The sequence below is a fragment of the Crotalus tigris genome, unplaced genomic scaffold (assembly GCF_016545835.1).
Source record: "Crotalus tigris isolate CLP2741 ecotype Arizona unplaced genomic scaffold, ASM1654583v1 scf7180000017668.6805642782:7212621, whole genome shotgun sequence".
Taxonomy (NCBI): Eukaryota; Metazoa; Chordata; class Lepidosauria; order Squamata; family Viperidae; genus Crotalus; species Crotalus tigris.
The window spans coordinates 7176650-7197707 of NW_024096554.1; the positions used below are offsets into that span (position 1 = coordinate 7176650).

General features: G+C 48.8%; 1 protein-coding gene across 1 annotated transcript; it reads right to left on the reverse strand.

The window, feature by feature from the left end:
* Positions 1-2934: 2934 nt before the first annotated feature.
* Positions 2935-18895, reverse strand: SIRT6 (sirtuin 6). Its single transcript, XM_039337202.1, has 8 exons — positions 18816-18895; positions 17578-17705; positions 12168-12350; positions 10902-10961; positions 10047-10142; positions 7780-7860; positions 5526-5649; positions 2935-3664 (listed from the first exon to the last, which is right to left on the reverse strand). Exons 1-8 carry the CDS (start codon positions 18879-18881, stop codon positions 3353-3355), a joined length of 1050 nt encoding a protein of 349 aa, XP_039193136.1. The 5' UTR covers positions 18882-18895; the 3' UTR covers positions 2935-3352.
* Positions 18896-21058: the final 2163 nt, after the last annotated feature.

Consider the following 21058-nt stretch of genomic DNA (forward strand, 5'->3'; position numbering starts at 1 on the left):
TCCTCCCTCCGTGTTGTTTCAAACCAGGCGTGGTTCTCTGGAAAAATCCCATTAGATAATCGTAATCCTTATAAACTGTTATTTGGGAGGGATTTTCCTGGTGGAGAGGGAAGAATTACCTCTTTTTCTGAAGTATTTTTTTTTAAAGTATTATTAAGTATTATCAAAAGGAGATAACGTGTTCCTGTACGGACGAATCTCGGATTAATCATTAAAAGAACAGCAAAATAATAATAATAAAGATTTGTACTGTTGATTGGAGAGCTCTTTAATGTCAAGCTGGCGGCTGTCAACCACCTTTGAAGCGAGGCCTTCCGTCACACAGTAGTCCTCCACTTACGACCGTGATGGAGCCCAACGTGTACGGCGTTGAGTGAGGCATTTGTGAAGCGAGTTTTGCCCCGTATTACAACTTTAAGTTAAATTTAAATTTAACTTTAAATTAAATCGCTGAGGCGGTTAAATTAGTCCCACGGTCGTTAAGCAAAACTGGCTTTGCTCGTCAGAAAAGGGGGATCACATGATCCCGGGACAGTGCAACTGTCATAAATATGAGTCAGTTGCCAAGGGACTGAATTTGGATCATGCGACGGTGGGGAATGCTGCAATGGCCGTAAGTCTGAAACGTGATCATAATAGTGGTCAGTATTGCAATATTGGAAGAAGGAATCTTTGCCTACTTTGCAGGAATGGTTTTTTAAAGTTTCTTACTTAGCTGAAATGGCAAAAATTTCGGCTTATTTGAAAGATCAATCGCAAGAGAAGTACCTCTTGGTGTGGAAAAGATGGATAAATTTTATACAATATAAGTATGATATAAGAAAATATCATTTAGCTTTTGAATAATTTATATTTAAAGTTTAAGATATTATTTAGAAGTGTAGAATAGTTTTGTTTTTTATTATTATTTTTTTCTTTTTTTCTTTTTTTCTCTTTCTGTTTTTTATATATAATGGAGTTAAAGTATTTAATAATTTGTTTACTGAATGTAATTATATTTGTTTGAGGTTTATTTGGGTTTAAAAGTTTTTTCTTTTAAGTTCTAGTTAATCCTGTATTCAGCTCTGGGAAGAATGGGGGAGGGTTTTGGGGTGGGTTGGGAGGGATTGGGGAAGGGGTTTTTATTGTAAAATTGTAAAAAATTATAATAAAAAAAAAATAATAGTGGTCACTATTTTCAGTGCTGTTGTAACTTCGGCCACTAAGTGAACTGTTGTAAGCCGAGGACGGCCTGTAGTTGCGACTTCATCTCGAGGTCTTTTATTGCAGGTAATCCTCGACTTACAATCACAATCTCGCCCAAAACGTCCATTGCTAAGTGAGACAATGGTTACAGCCCTTCTCGCCAGAAGTGGATCCCTGCAGTTGTTAAGTGAGGAACACGGTTGTTAAGTGAGTCAGGCTTCCCCACTGGATTTGCTCGTCAGAAGGGGGCAAAGGACGGATCCCGTGAACCCGGGACACTGCGACGGTCATAAATAGGAGTCGGTTGCCAAGCGTCTGAATTTTGGTCACGTGAATTTGGAGGCTCTCACGGTCGTTCAGCGTGAAAAATGGTCGTTAAGTCACTTTTTTTCCCAGGGCCGTTGTTAAGACGGGGACCGCCTGCGGGAGGATCCGCAGAAGGACCCCGTTGCTGCGTGTTTGGGGTTCAAATACGGAGGGGAATGCCACACACGCTTATTCTCATTTATTGACGAGCGAGCACACACACACGACCGTTCCTATGCCGGGGAAATTGCACTGGAAATGAGGAGGGGGGGCTTCTCCAGAACTGGGAGAAAAATCCTATGCATGACTTCATTCCCCCCACCCCTCCCCCCCAAAAAAGAGAGAGAAAAAAAGAAAGCAGCTGTGGCATCATCCGAGTGAGCATTCAAGCCGTCACCCAAAACCTTTGAAGGCAGGACCCTTCCCCTCCGTTCGTATTCGTGGGCTGGGCTGACCTGAGAAGTGAGTGAGGAACATGGGCTGCAAGGAAGGGCCCATATATACAGTATAGAATACATATATATATCTTATCTGTTGGGTGAGGCACCCGGTCTACCAAATATAAATCAGTCTGTTCTGCGTTTCGCTCCAATCTAGGAGCATGTTTTGCAGGCAGACGTCACATGCTGTGAACACTAGAAATTCAAAATTTGTGGCTGGCAAAGAGTTAGTGGGAGACTAGAATAGCGATTTCAGGCTGATTAGCCCTCATCAGCTAGTCACACCCCTTAGTGGGAGACTAGTATAGCTATTTCAGGCTGATTAGCCCTCATCAGCTAGTCACACCCCTTAGTGGAAGACTAATATAGCTATTTCAGGCTGATTAGCCCAGGGGTGTGACTAGCTGATGAGGGCTAATCAGCCTGAAATAGCTATACTAGTCTCCCACTAACTCTTTGCCAGCCACAAATATATATATAGACAAAGACTGACCACAGAACCGTGATATAAGGGACCCCATTTCCTATTCTAAGTGATTCGACAAAGGTAGTTCTTTAAAACGACTATGCTATTTTTCTCCTTCTCTCCCTCCTTCCCTTCGCTGATTATCAGGAAACCAGGAAAGGGGTTTTTTTGGGGGGGAGGAGGGGGTAGCAGCGAAATCCATGGACCCATAGTGAGAGCCCAGGGTCAGTGGAGTTGGGGAAGGGGGAGGGGGAGGAAGAAGGAAAGGCGAGAAGGATGAAAAAGGGGACGAAAGGTGGGGAAAGGGAATCAACGAATGAAAAGAAGGAAGGGAAGGGAGAGAGAGAAAGGGGAGATGGTGGAGGAGGGGAAGGAGGAGAGAAGGGGAGAGAGGGGAGGAGAAAGGGAGATGCAAGAAAGGAGAGAGGAGAGGGGAGGGGGAGAGAGGAGAAAGGGGAAGGGAAAAGGGGAGGAGGAAGGAGAGAAGGAGGGAAGATGATTGGGAGGAGGAGAGAGAGGAAAGGAGAGGGAAGAGAAGAGAGGGAGAAGAGAGGAGAGAGGGAAAAGAAGAGGGGAGAGAAGAGAGGGGAGAGGAGAAAGAGGAGGGGAGAGGAGGAGAAAGGAGGGGGGGGAGAGAGGGGAGGAAGAGTGAGAAGGGAAGGGACCCTGTCCCTCAACACCACCCAAGAGACATACAAAGAGGGCACAAGCCGTGATTTCCTGGCCTGGTCCCACAGAAAGAAGGATGACGGTTACCTCCTTCCAGAAATGGAAAATCTAGGCTCATCCAGAAAGCTTCAAAGTTTCAGGGAAAAAAACAAAAATTACCTACAGGATCCGAAAGGAAGACAATTCTCTAAAAAGTCAGGTAGAAACGCCAAGGCCAAGCTGGTTTGTCCCGAGAGAAGACCAGGCAAAACACCCGCGCCGACCGGCCCGCAGGGACGGGCCTCCGTCAGGTGGGCAACGGCTCCAGCTTCGGCTGCTTGGCCGGGATGGAGCTGCCGTCCAGCAGGCGGGATTCCTGCTTCAGGACCGCCGTGTGTCCCAGGCCCTCCCGGCCACCGTTCCAGCAGGGAGCCGGCTCTCCCTTGCTCAGGAACGGCAAGTCCGCGCCGGTTTGGGAGAGCGGTTTGGCCTCTTGCTGCTCTGCATGCTCCACCACCAGCGGCCCGGCCCACTCGGGGATCTCCAGCCCGAGGAGTTTCATCAGCTTCGTCATCACCTCGTCCACGTAGCCGTGGATGCGCAGGTCCGCGTGCCTGTCCTGGGGGGGGGAGGCAGAAAAAGAGGGGGCAAAGAGGTGACACGGAAGGCGTGTGAATTCAACAAGTACATAAAAGATGCTTCGAAAAGGCGGAGGAAGGTCGGAGCCCGAGGAGAGCCGAGGTAGGAGATGACCGAAGGTGGGGTCAAATGCATCATCAGTCCGGAGTTGCTGCGCTCCCACAAAAGCCTCCCCGTGAATTCTGCTCTTACCTAGGGCCAATTTGCCTGCACCGCGAGTAGATCAGATTCTTCTGTATACCGTGTTTCCCCTCCCAAATAAGACCTGGTCTTATTTAAATTTTTGCCTCCAAAATGAGGCATCAGGTCTTGTTTTCGGGGAGGGGGGTGTCTTTCCAGTCACCTCGGGCAATAACAGCCCTACCCAGCTGGCCCACTTCCTCTGCAGCTGAAGGAGCAGCTTTGTTCTGCGGCGGAAAATTGAGTTCTGGCCTGCGCTTCACAGTCAGAAGCCTTTCCGGAAGGTCTCTGCAGCCAAGAACCGAACCTGAGGATGCCGCAGAAGAAGTAGGCTGGCGAGGAGAGGCCTGGCTGCAATGTTAAGTAGGTGCAGGGCGCGTGGGGCAGCTCTACCCCCCGTCCCTGCTCTAGATTGATTTTTAGGCTTCTGCCTCGCCCCAAAACTAGGGCTTATTTTTGGGGTAGGGCTTATATTAGGCCATGGGTTGGCAACCCATGGCTCCGGAGCCGCATGTGGCTCTTTGAGCCTTTTCCTGCAGCTCCCAGCCTCCTCTGCCATTTGCAGAGAGACAGACAGAGACAGAGAGAGGCACTTGTGCTTCCCTTCTCTCTCTCTCTCTCTCTCTCTCTGTGTGTGTGTGTGTGTAAAAAATAGAGTGGCCACACGCTGTTCTCTGACAAGCTGACAAGCTTATTGGACGGGGCTCCTGCCTTTGCTGCATCTCTGCAGGAAGCAGCATATCTCTCTCTCTCTCTCTCTGTGTGTGTGTGTGTATGTGTGTGTGTGTAAAAAAGAGTGGCCTCACGCTGTTCTCCGAGAAGCTGACAAGCTTATTGGGCGGGGCTCCTGCCTTTGCTACATCTCTGCAGGAAACAGCAGAAAGCAGCAGTTCTCTCTCTCTCTCTCTCTCTCTCTCTCTCTCTCTCTCTCTCTCTCTCTCTCTCTCTCTCACACACACACACACACACACACACACACACACTTTTACTTACTTAGTGGGGGAAGAAGATTGGCAGAGCAAGAGCAGGAGAGAGCCAGCCCAATAAGAATGTGTGTCAGCTTGTCGGAGAACAGCGTGAAGCCAGCTTGCCAGGTGAGCAGAAGATTGGAGAGAAAGGGGTGGGGAGAGAGAGAGAGGGAGAGGGAAAGAGAAACTCATGCACAACAGCCTCTATTTCGTTTTAATTAAACTCTTCAATCAAGGCCCCCCTTCTGCGCAGGCACATGGGCGTGAGTTTTGTGGCTCCCAGTGTTTTCTTTTCTATGGGAAACAGGTCCATGTGGCTCTTTGACGGTTTAAGGTTGCCGACCCCTGCATTAGCCGCCCCCAAAATCAAGCTAGGGCTTATTTTCAGGGTAGGCCTTGCTTTCAGGGAAACACGGTACGTAGCACGAAATAAACTCTTTAATACTTTTGAACTCTGTTCTGCCTCCTGGTTTCTTGCGCCTGGCGGCCGATAGCCAAAGACTTTCCTTCCTCCTCCTTCTCCAACTAGCCAGATCCTCTGCTAGCCCAAGAGAAGAAGATCCTGGCTGGCCGGTTATCGGCTGCACTTTTCCCAACCGAGGAGGGGGAGGGGCTGCCCCAGAGGACCCGAAAGCAAAGCATTTGAGGGTCAACTGTCCCATCGAGGTAGGGGGGTCATTGACGCAGACTCACGTGCTTTGTGGGCTGCAGGTTGACGATCACCAGCTTCCCGCCCTTCTTCTTGGTCAGCAGCGGAAGGTCTCCGCTGGGCTTGATCTGCAGGGAGGTCCCCAGGGTGATGGATAAGGACGCCCTCCTGCAGGCAGACGAGCAATCAGTCCTGGAGAGCCTTTTCAAAGAGAAAACTGGGGTGGAAAGCTGGGGGGGGGTGTCTGGAACGCCTGGCCTGCCGTGGAATTGTCACCACCCCTCTCTTGGCTGCGGGGTCCTTGGCGCTCTCTGAGTCTGGTGGCCTTCTTGCAGATGTTTGGTGACCCAGCCAGGTAACATCATCAGTGCTGGAAGGGAGGAGGAGGAGGAGGAAGAAGACTGTAGGGTCCTTGGCGCTGAGTTTGGTTGTTTTCTTGGAGATGTTTAATGACCCAGCCAGGTAACATCAGCAGTGCTAGAAGGGGGGGGGGGAGTTGTGGAGAGGATTGAGGTCATCCTTGGTGTTCTCTGAACTTGCTTGTTTTCTTGCAGATGTTTAGTGACCCAGCTAGGTAACATCTTCAGTGCTAGAAGGGGGTTCGTTCTCTTTTTATACACTAGTGCCATGGTGGCGAACCTATGGCACGCGTGCCACAGGCGGCACGCGGAGCCGTCTCTGGTGGTGCGCGAGCCATTGCTGGCCCGAGCTGCTCCCTCCTCCTCTCCGCACATGCGCAGTCTGGGAACAGGCGAGAGGCTATAAAAGGAGCAACTTTCTGTGGAAGCAGCATTTGCTGCAGACAGCTTGAGAGCGAGCACGAGTGGGAGCGGACAGCGAGCGAGCACGAGCCGACAGCTCGGTGCCCACGCCCACCCGGCACCCAGCGATGCATAAGTGGGTTTTGGGTTGCAGTTTGGGCACTCGGTCTCTCAAAGGTTCGCCACCACTGCGCTAGTGGCTTGTCCGTGTCGGTGGGAAAGTTTTGATGGCTCCTTAATTAGCCTGCCGTTTACCGTTAGCTTGTCTGTCTCAGTTGGGACATTCCTTGGTGTATTGTTTATTGCTTGACAGCTTGCATATAACAGAGAGCAAACCCCACTGATGATGTGACCTAGCTGGGTCATGAAACGTCTGCAAGGAAACCACCTTGCTCAGTGAACACCAAGGACCCCACAGCTGCCCTCCTTCTCCTCCTCTCCTCTTCCTCCTCCTCCATAAACCTCCCTCCCTTCCAGCACTGATGATGTGACCTAGCTGGGTCATGAAACGCCTGCAAGAAAACCACCCTGCTCCAAGAGCACCAAGGACCCCACAGCCCTCCTCCTCGTCCTCTCCACAAAACCTACCGCTTTTAGAAATGGCTAAAATTTCTGCTTATTTAAAGGACCATTCACAAGAGAGATATGTTATTGTATGGAGAAGATGGATAGAATACGTTCAGAAGAAATACGGAACTACAAAATTTCATTTATTTTATGAGTAACGGATTTGTTTATAAAATTATGATGTTAAAGTTTGAAGAGAGTTAAGGGTTAGTATGATTTTGATTATTGTGTAATTAGTAAACTTAAGTAGATTAAGTTTAATATGTTTGTATAACCCTGTACTTGGCTCTGGGAAGCTGGGGGGGGGGGGACGGGGGAGGGGAGTGGGGGGAGGATGGGTTGGAGGTTAAATAGGTCAGATAAGTAGAAATAGGTTTTTTTGTATATAATATTGATGTTTCAATTTGGAGAGAGGAATTGCTCGGGCATTTCCCCTGGACTGCATCCGGAGTGAGAAGATAGGAGGAAGGGGAGAAGCAAGTAGGAAGGTTGAGGAGGAGAGGGGGAGAGTGAGGAAGAAGAGGGAAAGAGGGAAGTGAGAGGTTAGAGGGTGGATGCGATTTGGGGGGAAATGGGTGAGCAATACCGAAAGTTGTATAAATTTATTTTACTCTTTATCTGAAGTATTTTTTATGAATGTAATGAAAAATTGAAAATGAAAATAAAAAAAAATCTTTTACAAAAAAAAAAAAACCTACCGCTTTTTTAGGGGCACTGATGATGTTACCTAGTTGGGCCACGAGACGTCTGCCAGGAAACCATCCAGAACCCCCACCGTTCCCGCCTGAGCTAACTAATATTCTCTTCCGTTAGTAACATTTCGATTCGTTTAAGGAACCCTGTTAGCCTTCGCCACGGCTTCCCCAACCCGCTGGGCGAACAGATTCCGAAAGATCCAATCCAGCGGAAATTCAGAATCCAGAGGTTTGGGAAAGGGCTGGATTGGGTAATCCTGTGGAGGGGAACACACTTGCTGGCTTCAGAGGCCCAATACAGGTCACGGTCCGGCAGGGAATCTTCCCAGTCTAGGATGGTGTCCGTTAACTTGCCTCTTTAAGGAGAAACACAAAACACACACCGATCAAAACCGACAGTGAACGGGAAATAACCAGCATTTTTTTAAATACATGAACACATTTTAACATCAACACACTTTGATAAGCATTTGTAATACGTTTTTTTAAATACATAATACACTCCCTCCCTCCCATTTCTGTCACCACGGGCCCCAAGCCCCCCTTCCTCTTCCCTCCAGACCTGAATGAAGACCCCAGCCCCACCCTTCCTAGCTCCCTCTTCCAAATTCCAGTGCCCAGGAATTGGGAGACGAGCAGGGGTTGAGTGCCTTGAAACAGAAACAGGCGTCCGGAGAAGCTGCAGAACTTCTTAAAGCAGGCAGCTCACAAAAGAAAGAGGAAGAGATTCAACATCAAATCCATTTCTTTGACATCAAAATCTGCAATAATACCCAACAAGAATAATTGCGGAGTGAACTTTATCTTTCTCTTAAAAATCTTTTGAATATGCCACCAGATCTTAATCCAAAAAGCTTTTATATCTCTACAAGTCCACCAAATATGAAAATAGGTTGCGCCTAAGCTTCCACATCTCCAATCTTATAACAGCTGCAAGATTACTGGTGGGGCAATATTGGTAGAAAAACTCTTTGCCTACTATGGAAGAATGGATAGTTAAGGTGTCTACTTTAGCAGAAATGGCGAAAATCTCCGCCTATTTGAAGGACTATTCACAAGAATTGGGTATGTCTAGTTTGCTAGGATGGGGCTCTACATGGGGCTACCCTTGAAAAGTATTCGGAGACTACAGTTGGTCCAGAATGCAGCCGCGCGAGTGATAGTGGGTGCTCCTCGATAAACCCACGTTACACCTATCCTCCGTGAGCTGCACTGGTTGCCTATTGGTCTCCGGGTCCAATTCAAGGTGTTGGTCATTACCTTTAAAGCCCTATATGGCTCAGGGCCAGGCTATTTGCGAGACCGCCTACTACCTCGTAGTTCCCTTCGTCCGGTTAGATCCCACAGGCTGGGCCTCCTTCAGGCTCCGTCGGCCAATCAGTGCCATTTGGCGGGGCCGCGGGGGAGGGCCTTCTCTGTGATGGCGCCCACGTCTTGGGACCAGCTCCCCCCGGAGATTAGGACCGCTCCCACCCTGTTGGTCTTCCGTAAGCTACTTAAGACCTGGCTTTTCCAGCAGGCCTGGGGTTTATAAAACCTTACCCCTGGATGATTGTTTTTGTATTGTTGTTTTGTTATGTTTTATGTGTTTTTTATTGTTAGCCGCCCAGAGTCCTTTGGGAGTGGGGCGGCTTATAAATTTTAAAAATAAAAAAAAATAAAAATAAATTGGGTATGTCTAGTTTAACGAAGAGAAGGACCAGGGGGGACATGATAGCCGTGTTCCAATATCTCAGGGGCTGCCATAAAGAAGAGGGAATCAAGCTATTTTCCAAAGCACCAGAAGGCAGGACAAGAAGCAACGGATGGAAACTAATCAAGGAGAGAAGCAACCTGGAACTAAGGAGAAACTTCCTGACAGTGAGAACAATTAACCAGTGGAACAACCTGCCTCCAGAAGCGGTGAATGCTCCAACACTAGAAGTTTTTATGAAGAGACTGGACAGCCATTTGTCCGAAATGGTGTAGGGTTTCCTGCCTGAGCAGGGGGTTGGACTAGGTGACCTCCAAGGTCCCTTCCAACTTTACTATTATTATTATTACTATTATTATATTATTATTATTATTATACATATATTTCGCTTTGGACAAGATGGATTGATTATATTCAAAAGAAATATGAGACTGAAAATGAGAAATATGAGACTACTCATCTTGCTTATGAGTAGATTTTAGATTATTTTTAATAGTTCAATGTGTTTGAGTTTATATTATTTTTACTATTATGGTTTAACTATATTATTATTTTTGTTTTACATTTGTCAATACTTGTTTTGAGAAGGAGTTAAAGTGTGTTATGGATTTGATTGATAGCATAGTCAAGTTATGTTAGTTAGATTATGTTTGTTTATTTGTTACCCTGTAATCAGCTCTGGGAAGTGGGGGAGGATGGGAGGGGGTGGGAGGGGTTAAGGTTATAATGTATTGGATTTGTAAAACTTTTAATTAGAAAAAAAAGAAGAGGAAGAGAGGATCTTGGGAGGGAGGGACAGAAGTCGATCCCACTAGGGAAGGCAGCCACGGGGGGAGGGGGGGGAGGCACCTGCAGGATCGGAGCCCTCGGTGCTTGGAGGCGTCGCAGAGTCGGCCGGTGGGCTTCAGTCCCATGGTGCCCACCACGGTGTCCCTCACGTACTGCCTTAAAAAAATAAAATAAAAAGAAGACACAGCTGCAGCAAGGACAACCAGGCCTTTATCAATTTATGTTTATTTATATCCCACCTTTATTATTTTTAAGAATAACTCGAGGGGTCAGATGTATCTAACACACTTTCCTCGTCCTGTTTACCCCACTACCAGAACCCTGTGAGGTGGGTTGGGTTGAGACAGAGGGACTGGTCCAAAGTCAACCAGCTGGCTTTCAGTGCCTAAGGCAGGACTAGAACTCACTGTCTCCTGGTGACTGGCCCAAAGTCAACCAACTAGCTTTTATACCTAACCCAGGACTAGAACTCACTGTCTCCTGGTGGTTAGCCCAAAGTCACCGAACTGGCTTTCATGCCTAAGGTGGGACTAGAAGTCACCGTCTCCTGGTGATTGGCCCAACGTCAACCAACTAACTTTCATATTTAACCCAGGACTAGAACTCACTGTCTCCTGGTGACTGGCCCAAAGTCAACCAACTAGCTTTCATACCTAATCCAGGATTAGAACTCCGATGGGGAGTCAGCATCTGGATAGGCTGCTGAGATGCTTTCGCTGGAGTGGTGAAGATCCAAATCCTGCTCTTGACTAACATTAGGGGAAGCTGTCTTGCTAAGAGAGACCCAACCCCAGCCACCAAAACGCCGAGCATCCCCGGTTAAAAGAAAACCACCATGATTACAAGCCACATTTTTTCCCCCCAGGCATATAAAAGCAGCTGGGGGGGGGGGGAGACAGAAGGGAAGGAACCTACTTGCCACATTTCACGCATTCCTCTACGAACATGTTCCCATGCAGTTCTGCCAGCTTGTCCCTAGAGACATGAGGAATGGTTGATAGACAGTGGAGATCAGGGCAACTCAAAGACTTTTTGTGGAAGTGGCTCTCGGTTTATGGGCTAGTGGCGTAATAGCCTAATCAAGGACCCACCGAGGACACTCCCACCCACAAACCAGCAAGCCACCAGTCTGTAAACAGAGAGCAAACCCCACTCACTCCCTTCTAGCACTGATGATGTTCCCTAGTTGGGTCATGAAACGTCTGCAAGGAAACCACCCAGCTCAGAGAGCATCCAGGACCCCACAGCTGCCCTCCTCCTCCTCTAACACTTTCCCCTTTTCCTGTTCCACCACTCTTTCCCTTTCTCCTTCTCCACCACTCTTTCCCCTTCGCCTTCACGGAGAGCACCCACGACCCCATGGTCCTGGTCCTCCCCCCCCCAAACCACACTCCCTTCCAGCACTGCTGATGTTCCCTAGTTGGGTCATGAAACGTCTGCAAGGAAACCACCCAGCTCAGAGGGCATCCAGGACCCCACAGTTGTCCTCCTCTCCCCCCCCCCACATTTCTAGCACTGACCGTGTTCCCTAGCTGGGAATGATCTGCAGGTTCAATTCGATGGTCCTGAGTGTGATGGATTGATCTAGCACAGGGGTAGCCCACCTTGGCTCTTTTAGGACTGGTGGACTTCAACTCCCAGAATTCCTCAGCCAGCCATGCTGAGGGGAAAGGGAAAGGTTTCCAAGCTGAGGCAGGCTGGCTCAGGGATTCTGGGAGTTGAAGTCCACCAGTCATAAAAGAGCCAAGACCTACCCCTGCCATAGATAGATAGATAGATAGATAGATAGATAGATAGATAGATAGATAGATAGATAGACAGATAGACAGACAGACCTAGATCAGGGATAGGAAACCTTGGCTCTTTTATGATTCCTGGACTTCAGCTCCCAGAATTCCTGAGCCAGCCACGCTGAGCATGGAAACCTCTCCCTTTCCCCTCAGCATGGCCAGCTCAGGAATTCTGGGAGTCGAAGTCCACCAGTCAGAAAAGAGCCAAGGCTGCCTACCCCTGATCTAAGGCAAGGGGGTGGAATGATGCTCCCCTTTACGACTTGTGGACTTTGACTCCCAGAATTCCTGAGCCAGCCATCATTCCCCACCCCTAATCCAGGGCAATCGGTTGGAGAAGACCTGGCTTGAGACCTCCTCAGCCGCAAGGCTTCAAGCAGGTGAGCCTCACCTGGGGAAGCCGGACCTCACGTGAAGCCCGTCGATGTTTTGGCTGACCAGGAAGTGCAGGATGCCCACGCGCTGCAGCTCCAGCAGGGCCATGTGCGTCTTCGATGGCCTCGCGTTCTCAAAGGTCGTGTCGAACTTGGGGACCAGGCCCCGCTCCTCCATGGTCCACACCCCATTCGGGCCCCTGCAGGAAGGGAGACAAGCACGGTCGGTCCTCGACTTACAACGGTTCATTTCGTCACCGTTCAGAGTCACGACGGCGCCGACAAAAAAGGGACTTCTGCGCTTCGTACTTCACACTGCGGCATCAGACGCTTGGCAACCGGCTTGTACGTAGGACGGTCTCATTCCCACTTTGAGACCTTCCGATCGCCAAAGTCGACGGGGAAGCCGGGTTCACTTAACAACCCTGTGGCTCACTTAAGAACGGCGGGGACTCATTGAACAACGGTGGCAAGAAAAACCGTAAAACGGGGCAAAAGCCACTTGACCAAGGTCTCCCTTAGCAACATAAATCTTGAGCTCCGGTGTAGTCGATGATGGAGGACGACGTGGAGGTGGCGTGGCTCCAGGCTACCTGAGGAACCGTGTCCTCTCAATTAATCAGGATAGAGCTGGAAGGGGCCTTGGAGGTCATCTAATCCAGCCCCCTGCTCAAGCAGGAAACCCTAGACCAGACATGTCAAACACAAGGCCCGAGGGCCAGATGCGGCCCGCAAAGTGGTTTCATGTGGCCCGCGAAGCCATCCTGGAAACAGGGAGGGAATGGCCCCCGCTGGCTTGGCCCTGACCCAGGCCGGCCGGGAGCCGATGTACAATTTTGTGGTGGCCCTCTATGCTGAAACGCATTCAGTCTTAGCTCCACAAGGCCGTCTAGAAACAGCGAGGAACCAGCCCCTGCTGCGTCGGCCCTGCCCTCTGGGTGCTGCTGGGGAGGTGTCACCCTTTGTGAGGAATGAAGAAATGGACCAGGCCTTGGCGCTTGCCCCGGTCCCACCCCCTTCTGCCAGAGACCCTCAGACCTGTCCCACTCCTGCCCAGGCCCCCACAGGCACCCTTGACACGAACGATGTAGAGCTGGCCACGCCCACCCAGTAGGCCACCCCCCCCCGAGGGCAACCCCAATGCTGACACGGCCCTCAATGAAATTGAGTTTGACACCCCTGCCCTAGACCATTTCAGATAGGTAGCTCTTCTTAAAAACCTCCAGTGTTGGAGCATCCACAATTTCTGGTGGCAAGCTGTTCCACTGGTTAATAGTCCTCACTGTCAGGAAGTTTCTCCTTATTTTTTTTTTTTTTTGAATTTTTTTTTATTGATTTCCTATTTTCACATTTAAATATTTGAAAAGCAACGTGGCGGCTGAGTTGGTCAATGATTCCATAACGTACAAATATCTTTGGTACAGATCTCAAAACTATTACATTCAATATTTCCTCTTTTTTCCCCTTGGTATTCACTGTCTTGCGTTTCAATTCATACAATATCGATCAGAAAAAAAATAACTTTCTCTCATTTATCAATATTCTTTGTTTATACAGATCCTAGTCATTTTTAACATTCAAATCTTTAAAACCTCCAGTGATGGAGCACCCACAACTTCTGGTGGCAAGCTGTTCCACTGGTTAATTGTCCTCACTGTCAGGAAGTTTCTCCTAAGTTCTAGGTTGCTTCTCTCCTTGATCAGTTTCCACCCGTTGTTTCTTGTCCTGCCTTCAGGCATTTTGGTGAATAGGTTGACCCCCTCTTTTGACTTTGGAGAATAGGTTGACCCCCCCCTTTGGGGCAGCCCCTCAAATACTGGAAGACTGCTACCATGTCCCCCCTCATCTTTCTCTTCTCTAGACTCATGGGTCTGGGCAACTGTCTGATGCCAGCAGAAGAGGCACTCTGAAGACCCCATCATCCAACGAATTCTGGCTGGCAGGATCCAGGAAGAGAGCCTCCCGAAAGAGCCTTAAAACTTGGCTCTGCTGCTTGGCCTGGGGGTGGTTGCTGGATTAAATAGAAGACCCCCACCTCCACCCCATCATATACTCCCCCCTCCATTTTAGTTAATTGTGAATGAAATTCAATGGTGAAAAAAGCAAGATTCTACATTTAGGCAAGAAAAACGAAATGCACAGGGATAGTCTAGGGCAACGGTTCTCAACCAATGGGTCGCGACCCCATTTGGGGTCGATCGACCATTTTTCGGGGGTCGCCAAAGAAGGCGATCCGCCATTTTCTCCCCTCAGGGGGCGGCGCCGCGCATGCGCGCCGCGCAAGGGGGCGGCGCCCCCATGCGCACGGCACCACGCAAGCGCAGAACGTTTGTGTGACGGGGGTCGCCGTCACACAAACGTTGAGAACCACTGGTCTAGGGGGTACCTTGCTCAATAGTAGTAACTGTGAGAGGGATCTTGGAGTCCTAGTAGACAATCACCTAAATATGAGCCAGCCGTGTGCTGCAGCTGCCAAAAAGGCCAACACAGTGCTAGGCTGCATTAACAGAGGGAGAGAATCAAGATCACATGAAGTTGTTAATACCACTTTACGAGGCCTTGGTAAGGCCACACTTGGAATACTGCATCCAGTTTTGGTCACCACGATGTAAAAAAGATGTTGAGACTCTAGAAAGAGTACAGAGAAGGGCAACAAAGATGATTAGGGGATTGGAGGTTAAAATATATAAGGAAAGGTTGATGGAATTGGGTGTCTAGTTTAATGAAGAGAAGGATGAGGGGGGACAGGATAGCAGTCTTCTAATATCTCAGGGGCTGCCCCAAAGAAGAGGGAGTCAAGCTATTCTCCAAAGTGCCTGAAGGCAGGACAAGAAGCAACGGATGGGAACTAACCAAGGAGAGAAGCAACCAAGAACTAAGGAGAAACTTCCTGACAGTGAGAACAATTAACCAGTGGAACTACCTGCCTCCAGAAGCCGTGAATGCTCCAACACTGGAAGTCTTTAAGAAGAGACTGGATAGCCATTTGTCCAAAATGGTATAGGGTTTCCTGCCTGAGCATGGGGTTGGATTATATGACCTCCCAGGTCCCTTCTAACATTATTATTAATTATTATTATTATTACTATTATTACTACTACTACTACTATTAATTGTCTTTTAATTCTAATGTTACACTTACTGTTTTGCAGCATCATTTTTATTGTGTTGTAAGCAGCTCAAAGTCACGTGGCAGTGAAATGGGGAAGATATCAATTTAATAAATAAATCGACAGTAAATATGTACAACCAGGAACTGCCAGTTTTGAACCTGGTGGGAACGGCAGCTGAGGACCCCCTATGGGGTGGGAGAGAGAAAGAGGAAAAACTAGATGGAATCATTAGAGTCACCTATGGCTTGCCTTGAGGTGAAAATGTCACGGAAATAATTTCAAGGACAGACCACCCCTTCAACCAGTTCTTTAATTCTGCCAATTTCCTGGATTAATTGTAGCAATCAAACTTAAACCAGGATCGATGTCTTATGCCACTGCTCTCAAGGATGAAAGTTTGGCAGCTACGTGCCTCTGCGTCTCAACTTGCCTTTAGAGTAAGGGGGGGGAGGTGTAACTTTCAAGTGGGTTAGATGAAGAAAAGAAACTTCTACAATTTCACTGAAGACCACCAGATCCTGAAACCTTTTCAAGGACAGCAGAATAGGTGTGGATTTGAAGCAGACGGTTCCCGTAACAAAGTGAACTTGTTGATCTGGATTACATAAGACGTTGGGAGTTTGGCTGGGAAAACAATTGTTTAAGTCTATGAATTGGTGTTGGAACCTCAGAGTTAGTTTTGCTTCGACATAACCAAGTTGTGTATTCAATAAACAGTAAAATTTTTGGAGACGGAATGAACCTGGAGTTTTATTTGGATTCTTGAGCTGGATGTTGACAACTAATACAGGTAGTCCTCCTCTTTTGACCACAACTTAGCCCAACATTTCCGCTGCTAAGCGAGACAGTTGTTAAGTAGGTTTTACCCCATTTATGACCTTTCCTGACACCGTTATTAAGGGGATCACCACAGTTGTTAAGTTAGTAACATGGTGGTTAAGGGAATCTGGCTTCCCCCAATGGATTTGCTTATCTGAAGGTCACAAAAGGGGGTCACATGGGATCTAGGCCAATTTGCCATGGTCAACTCATCACGGTCAATTCGCCATGAGATACGAGTTACACTAATATCGAAGGAATGGTGGAACAGACTCATTAAAGAGAGGATGCCAAAGGTAGGACAAAATGAAATGTGAATGACAAAAATCCATTTTTAAAATTATTTCAAACACTTAAATTGAATTGTTGAACTGTCCCACAGCGAGTTGTCCCACACCAAGTTGGCCGTGCCAAGTTGTCCCATTCCGATCACATGATCCCGGGACACTGCAGTGGTCATAAATATGAACCAGTTACCAAGCTTCTACATTTTGATCACATGACCATAGGGATGTTGTAAGTGTGAAAAACGGTCCTATGTCACTTTTTTTCCAGTGGCATTGTAACTAAATGGCCATTTAATGAGGACTTCCTATATTAGATGAATATTCAACCATAAGCTTTCCCCTGTATTTCCCAAAATGAGACTGAGCATCAAGGCTTCATCATTCATAATCTGTACATTAAGCATTGCTAATATTTAGAGAATAGAACAGAACAGAATAGAATATGGAATGAATAGATTAGAATAGAGCAGGAATAGAGCAGGAATAGAATAGGATAGAATAGGAAAGAATAGAAAATAGAACAGAATAGAGAATAGAATACAATAAGGAACAGATAACAGAAAATAGAATAGGATAGAAAATAAAATACAATATATAATATAGAACAGAATAGAGAATAGAATAGAAAATAGAATACAGTATAGAATAAATAGAATATAGAATAGAATACAGTATAGAATAAATACCGAGGTGGCGCAGCAGTTAGAGTGCAAGTACTGCAGGCCACTTTAGCTGACTGTGTTCAGCAGGTCAGCGGTTCAAATCTCACCGGCTCAAGGTTGACTCAGCCTTCCATCCTTCCGGGGTAGGTCAAATGAGGACCCAGATTGTTGGGGGCAATGTAAATATATATATACATTGCTTACTGGTGTACACCGCTTAGAGAGTGCTTGCGCTTAAAGCGGTATATAAGTCTCAAAAATAAATAAATAAATAAAATATAGAATATAGAATAGCAGAGTTGGAAGGGACCTTGGAGGTCTTCTAGTCCAACCCCCTGCTCAGACAGGAAACCAAAATGTTCCAAACCAAAATTGTTATCCTCATTTCAATGCACGGCTTCCTAAACCAAACAGGTTTATTTTCCAAGTCTGTTGTTCCCAATCCACGGAATCCAAAACTTCCAACTGAAAATTCAGAGTTAGCTAAAGTCTGACTTCCTCCAGACCTCTCTGGCCTTGGCTGTCCCGTTTCCTCACCCAGCCTACCTGAAATCCGGAATCCCTGAGGCTGTGCTGATTCCTGCTCCGGTGTGAAACACCACATTGTAAGAATTCTGGATCAAGTCAGCCAACTGGTGGATCTTCCTCTCCAGCTCGTCCGGCGAATCAAAAATCTGAACCCAAAAATGGAAGGCATTAAGAGTCAGTGTCGATTGGTTGCATTGCAGAGGTGCAGCATGGGAGTGCACCCCAAGATGTGAAACCCCCCCACTGGGTACCGACAGCCGGGAGTTGTTAAGTGAATCCCACGGTCCTTAAACGCATCTGGCTTTGGCTCCCACAAGGCCTCCCCTACCTCCTCCATTGTCCCCCGGGGCAGCCCCTGGTGCCTGAGTCTCCCCGTTCGTTGCCTCAGTTTCCCTCCAGGCCCTCCCAAGCCTCAGGCTCCTGCCCCCCTCCTCCCCCAGTGCCTCAGTTTCCCTTCTCTGCCTCAGTTTCCCTCCATATCCTCCGAGGTTCAGGCTTTTGCCCCCCATCCCCCCGGTGCCTCAGTTTCCTCCTTCTCCTTCCATGCCTCAGTTTGCCTCCAGCCCTCTCCCCCAGGTTCAGGCTCCTGCACCCCCCCGTGCCTCAGTTTCCCCCTTCTCCTTCTCTGCCATTTCCCTCCAGGACCCCCCCCCAGCTTCAGGCTCCTGCTCCACCCCTCCCCCCTGGTGCCTCAGTTTCCCCCTTCTCCTTCTATGCCTCAGTTTGCCTCCAGCCTCTCCCCCAGGTTCAGGCACCTGCTCCCCCCCCCGTGCCTCAGTTTCCCCCCTCTCCTTCCATGCCTCAGTTAGCCTCCAGCCCTCTCCCCCAGGTTCAGGCACCTGCTCCCCCCCGTGCCTCAGTTTCCCCCTTCTCCTCTGCCATTTTCCTCCAGGAACCCCCCCCCCAGCTTCAGGCTCCTGCTCCACCCCTCCCCCCTGGTGCCTCAGTTTCCCCCTTCTCCTTCCATGCCTCAGTTTGCCTCCAGCCCTCCCCCCCAGGTTCAGGCTCCTGCACCCCCTCCCCGTGCCTCAGTTTCCCCCTTCTCCTTCTCTGCCATTTCCCTCCAGGACTCCCCCCCCCCAGCTTCAGGCTCCTGCCCCATCCCTCCCCCCTGGTGCCTCAGTTTCCCCGGGGAGGCCTCGCCAACCCCCATTGCTGAGGGTCCCTCAGGGGGGAAGGGGGCGGGGCAGGGACGGCCCGTTCCCATGGCAACGAGGCCTCCTCTCTCTCTCTCATTCTCCTTCTCTCTCACCCACCTCCGGGAGGCCGCACTTCCCCTTGTCCGGGTAGGGCGACAACCCCGCCGCGTAATTGACCGACATCCCGCCGCTGCCTCCCCCTGCCCCCCCCCCCGCCGCCCCGCTACGTCTTCATCGTTTCGTTGGGAATCATTAGGGGCCTTTCTCCCTCCCGCTTAACGGATAACTTCCGGTCGGGCGGGGAAAGGCCGGAAGACGACTTGCTGCGCAGGCGCATCGCACTACCATTAGTTGTGGGGCGGTCTGGCCATCTTTGTTTCGGGCGGAGGGAGCGGAAGCGTTGCTCTCATTGAAAGGTGACGTCGAGGGCGCCATGTTTGCTTTTGGCCCGAGTACGGGAGGACGCCATGTTGGATACTGGTAGAGAGAGAAAGAGAAAGAGAGAGAGAGAGAGAGAGACTGTTTCTTGTGCGTGATCGCGCATAAAGGTAAACCGGGGTCGTCGCCATCTTTGTTTCGGGCGGAGAGAGCGGGAGTGTTGCTTTCATTGACAGGTGACGAGTCGAGGGCGCCATGTTTGCTTTTGGCCCGAGTACGGGAGGACACCATGTTGGATACTGGTAAAGAGCGAGCGAGCGTGTTTCTGTGCGTGGTCGCGTATACGGTAAACTGGCGGCGTCGCCATCTTTGTTTCGGGCAGTTAGGGCGGAAATGCGGGAAAGGGGGAAGGCGGGGGGCCTTCTGGCGGCGGGGGGGGGGGGGGGCGGGGGCGGAATTTGCTTTCTTTGGAAAGAGTTAACCCCCAAAAATATTAAAATCGCAATACTGACAAAAAGTAGCAGTTTAATATCATGTCGACCTTTGAAGGTTTTAGGAAGACTCCAGTGACAGGTGCATTCAGACAATCACACAGGTTAACCTTCCCCATCCTGGTTAGGTTTCCTTTTGTGCTTAGGAAGTCGTCTGAATCCAACTCCCTGGTCAGTTTAAGGGACAACCTATTGGGAGAGCTGAGAAAAATTCAATCAGTTAAGTCTGCTGGGTGAACCCAGCTGGTTTAAAGGCCCAAGAATAAGCCTTTGAAGGAAAACACGTGGTGGGAAGTCAGCCCGCCCCCCTCCCCAGAGAAGGAAATATTAAAAGGGCAGGAAAATATATTTCCTCAAAGTAATGTGGAATAATGAACAATCACTAGAACAGTGGTTCTCAACCTTTTTAATGCCGCGACCCCCAACCGGTCGTAAGTCGAGGACTACTCAACCGGTCGTAAGTCGAGGACTACTCAACTGGTGCAGCACCGTTTGCAGAATGGGACTTTTGGCGGGCTCAGCAGGGCAGAGACAGCCTGGACAATTCCTATTGGCTTTTGAAAGCCAATAGAATTAGACTCTATTCAAGAGAGTCTATTCTATTGGCTTTCAAAAGCCAATAGAATAAAAGGGAGGAGCACAGCTAAGGAAAAGGGGGGAAAAAATGGCGGACTGCGTTGTTTGGCGACCCCCGTGAAATGGTCGTTCGACCCCAAATGGGGTCCCGACCCACAGGTGGAGAACCACTGCACTAGAATAATGATGTGTCTGCATAATTACTGGAATAGTGCTGTGTTAGTAGTGTGTGACTAACCCAGGGGTTCTCAACCTTGGCAACTTTAAGACTTGTGGACTTCAACTTCCAGAATTCCTCAGCCAGCTTTCTGGGAGTTGAAGTCCACAAGTCTTAAAGTTGCCAAGGTTGAGAACCCCTGGACTAACCTTATGTGCATTGCACTTGGATACAATGTATGTAGCAAACTCTCCATTGTATACCCCTGAGAAACCAACCTAATGTATCATAATGTGTATTTCAATGTGTATTCCTTTGTTCCTGAGAGAAAAAAAAAAGGAAAGTATAAAACTGAAGTCTGAACCCGCCCTCGGTGTTCAGAATTGCTTGTTGCTATGGCTTCTGAACCTGCGCAATAAATCTCTCTGCTAAAACCCTCTGGAATTTGTAAGAGTCTCATTTTCCACAAGAAAAGGACCTTAAAGAGGCAGAAAAGCATGCCCAGTTTTTTTCTTAATAGCCCCAAGTCTGCCTCCCCCAAGCAGAAACCAGCTCTGTAGAAATGCAGATGTAAACTATCAGGAAGGTTGAAGCCAGAAGCTTAGGAAGACAAAGACACCTAAAATCTACATACCCCACCCAAACTCTAAGACAGGACATAATAGGATTAACCTACAGGTGCCAAAGGGCACACCCAGACTCAGGTCAGAATACATGACACAGGAAATACAATGTCTCAAAACAGAAACAGGAAACAA

Coding starts and splice junctions, on each gene's coding strand:
- SIRT6 (XM_039337202.1), bottom strand. CDS start 18,881: ATGTCGGTCAATTACGCGGCGGGGTTGTCGCCCTACCCGGACAAGGGG. Junction 12,351..17,577: donor TCAGGGATTCCGGATTTCAG/GTAGGCTGGGTG, acceptor CCCTTCCTGCAG/GGGCCCGAATGGGGTGTGGA. Junction 5,650..7,779: donor TGGGCCTCTGAAGCCAGCAA/GTGTGTTCCCCT, acceptor GTCTGCCTGCAG/GAGGGCGTCCTTATCCATCA.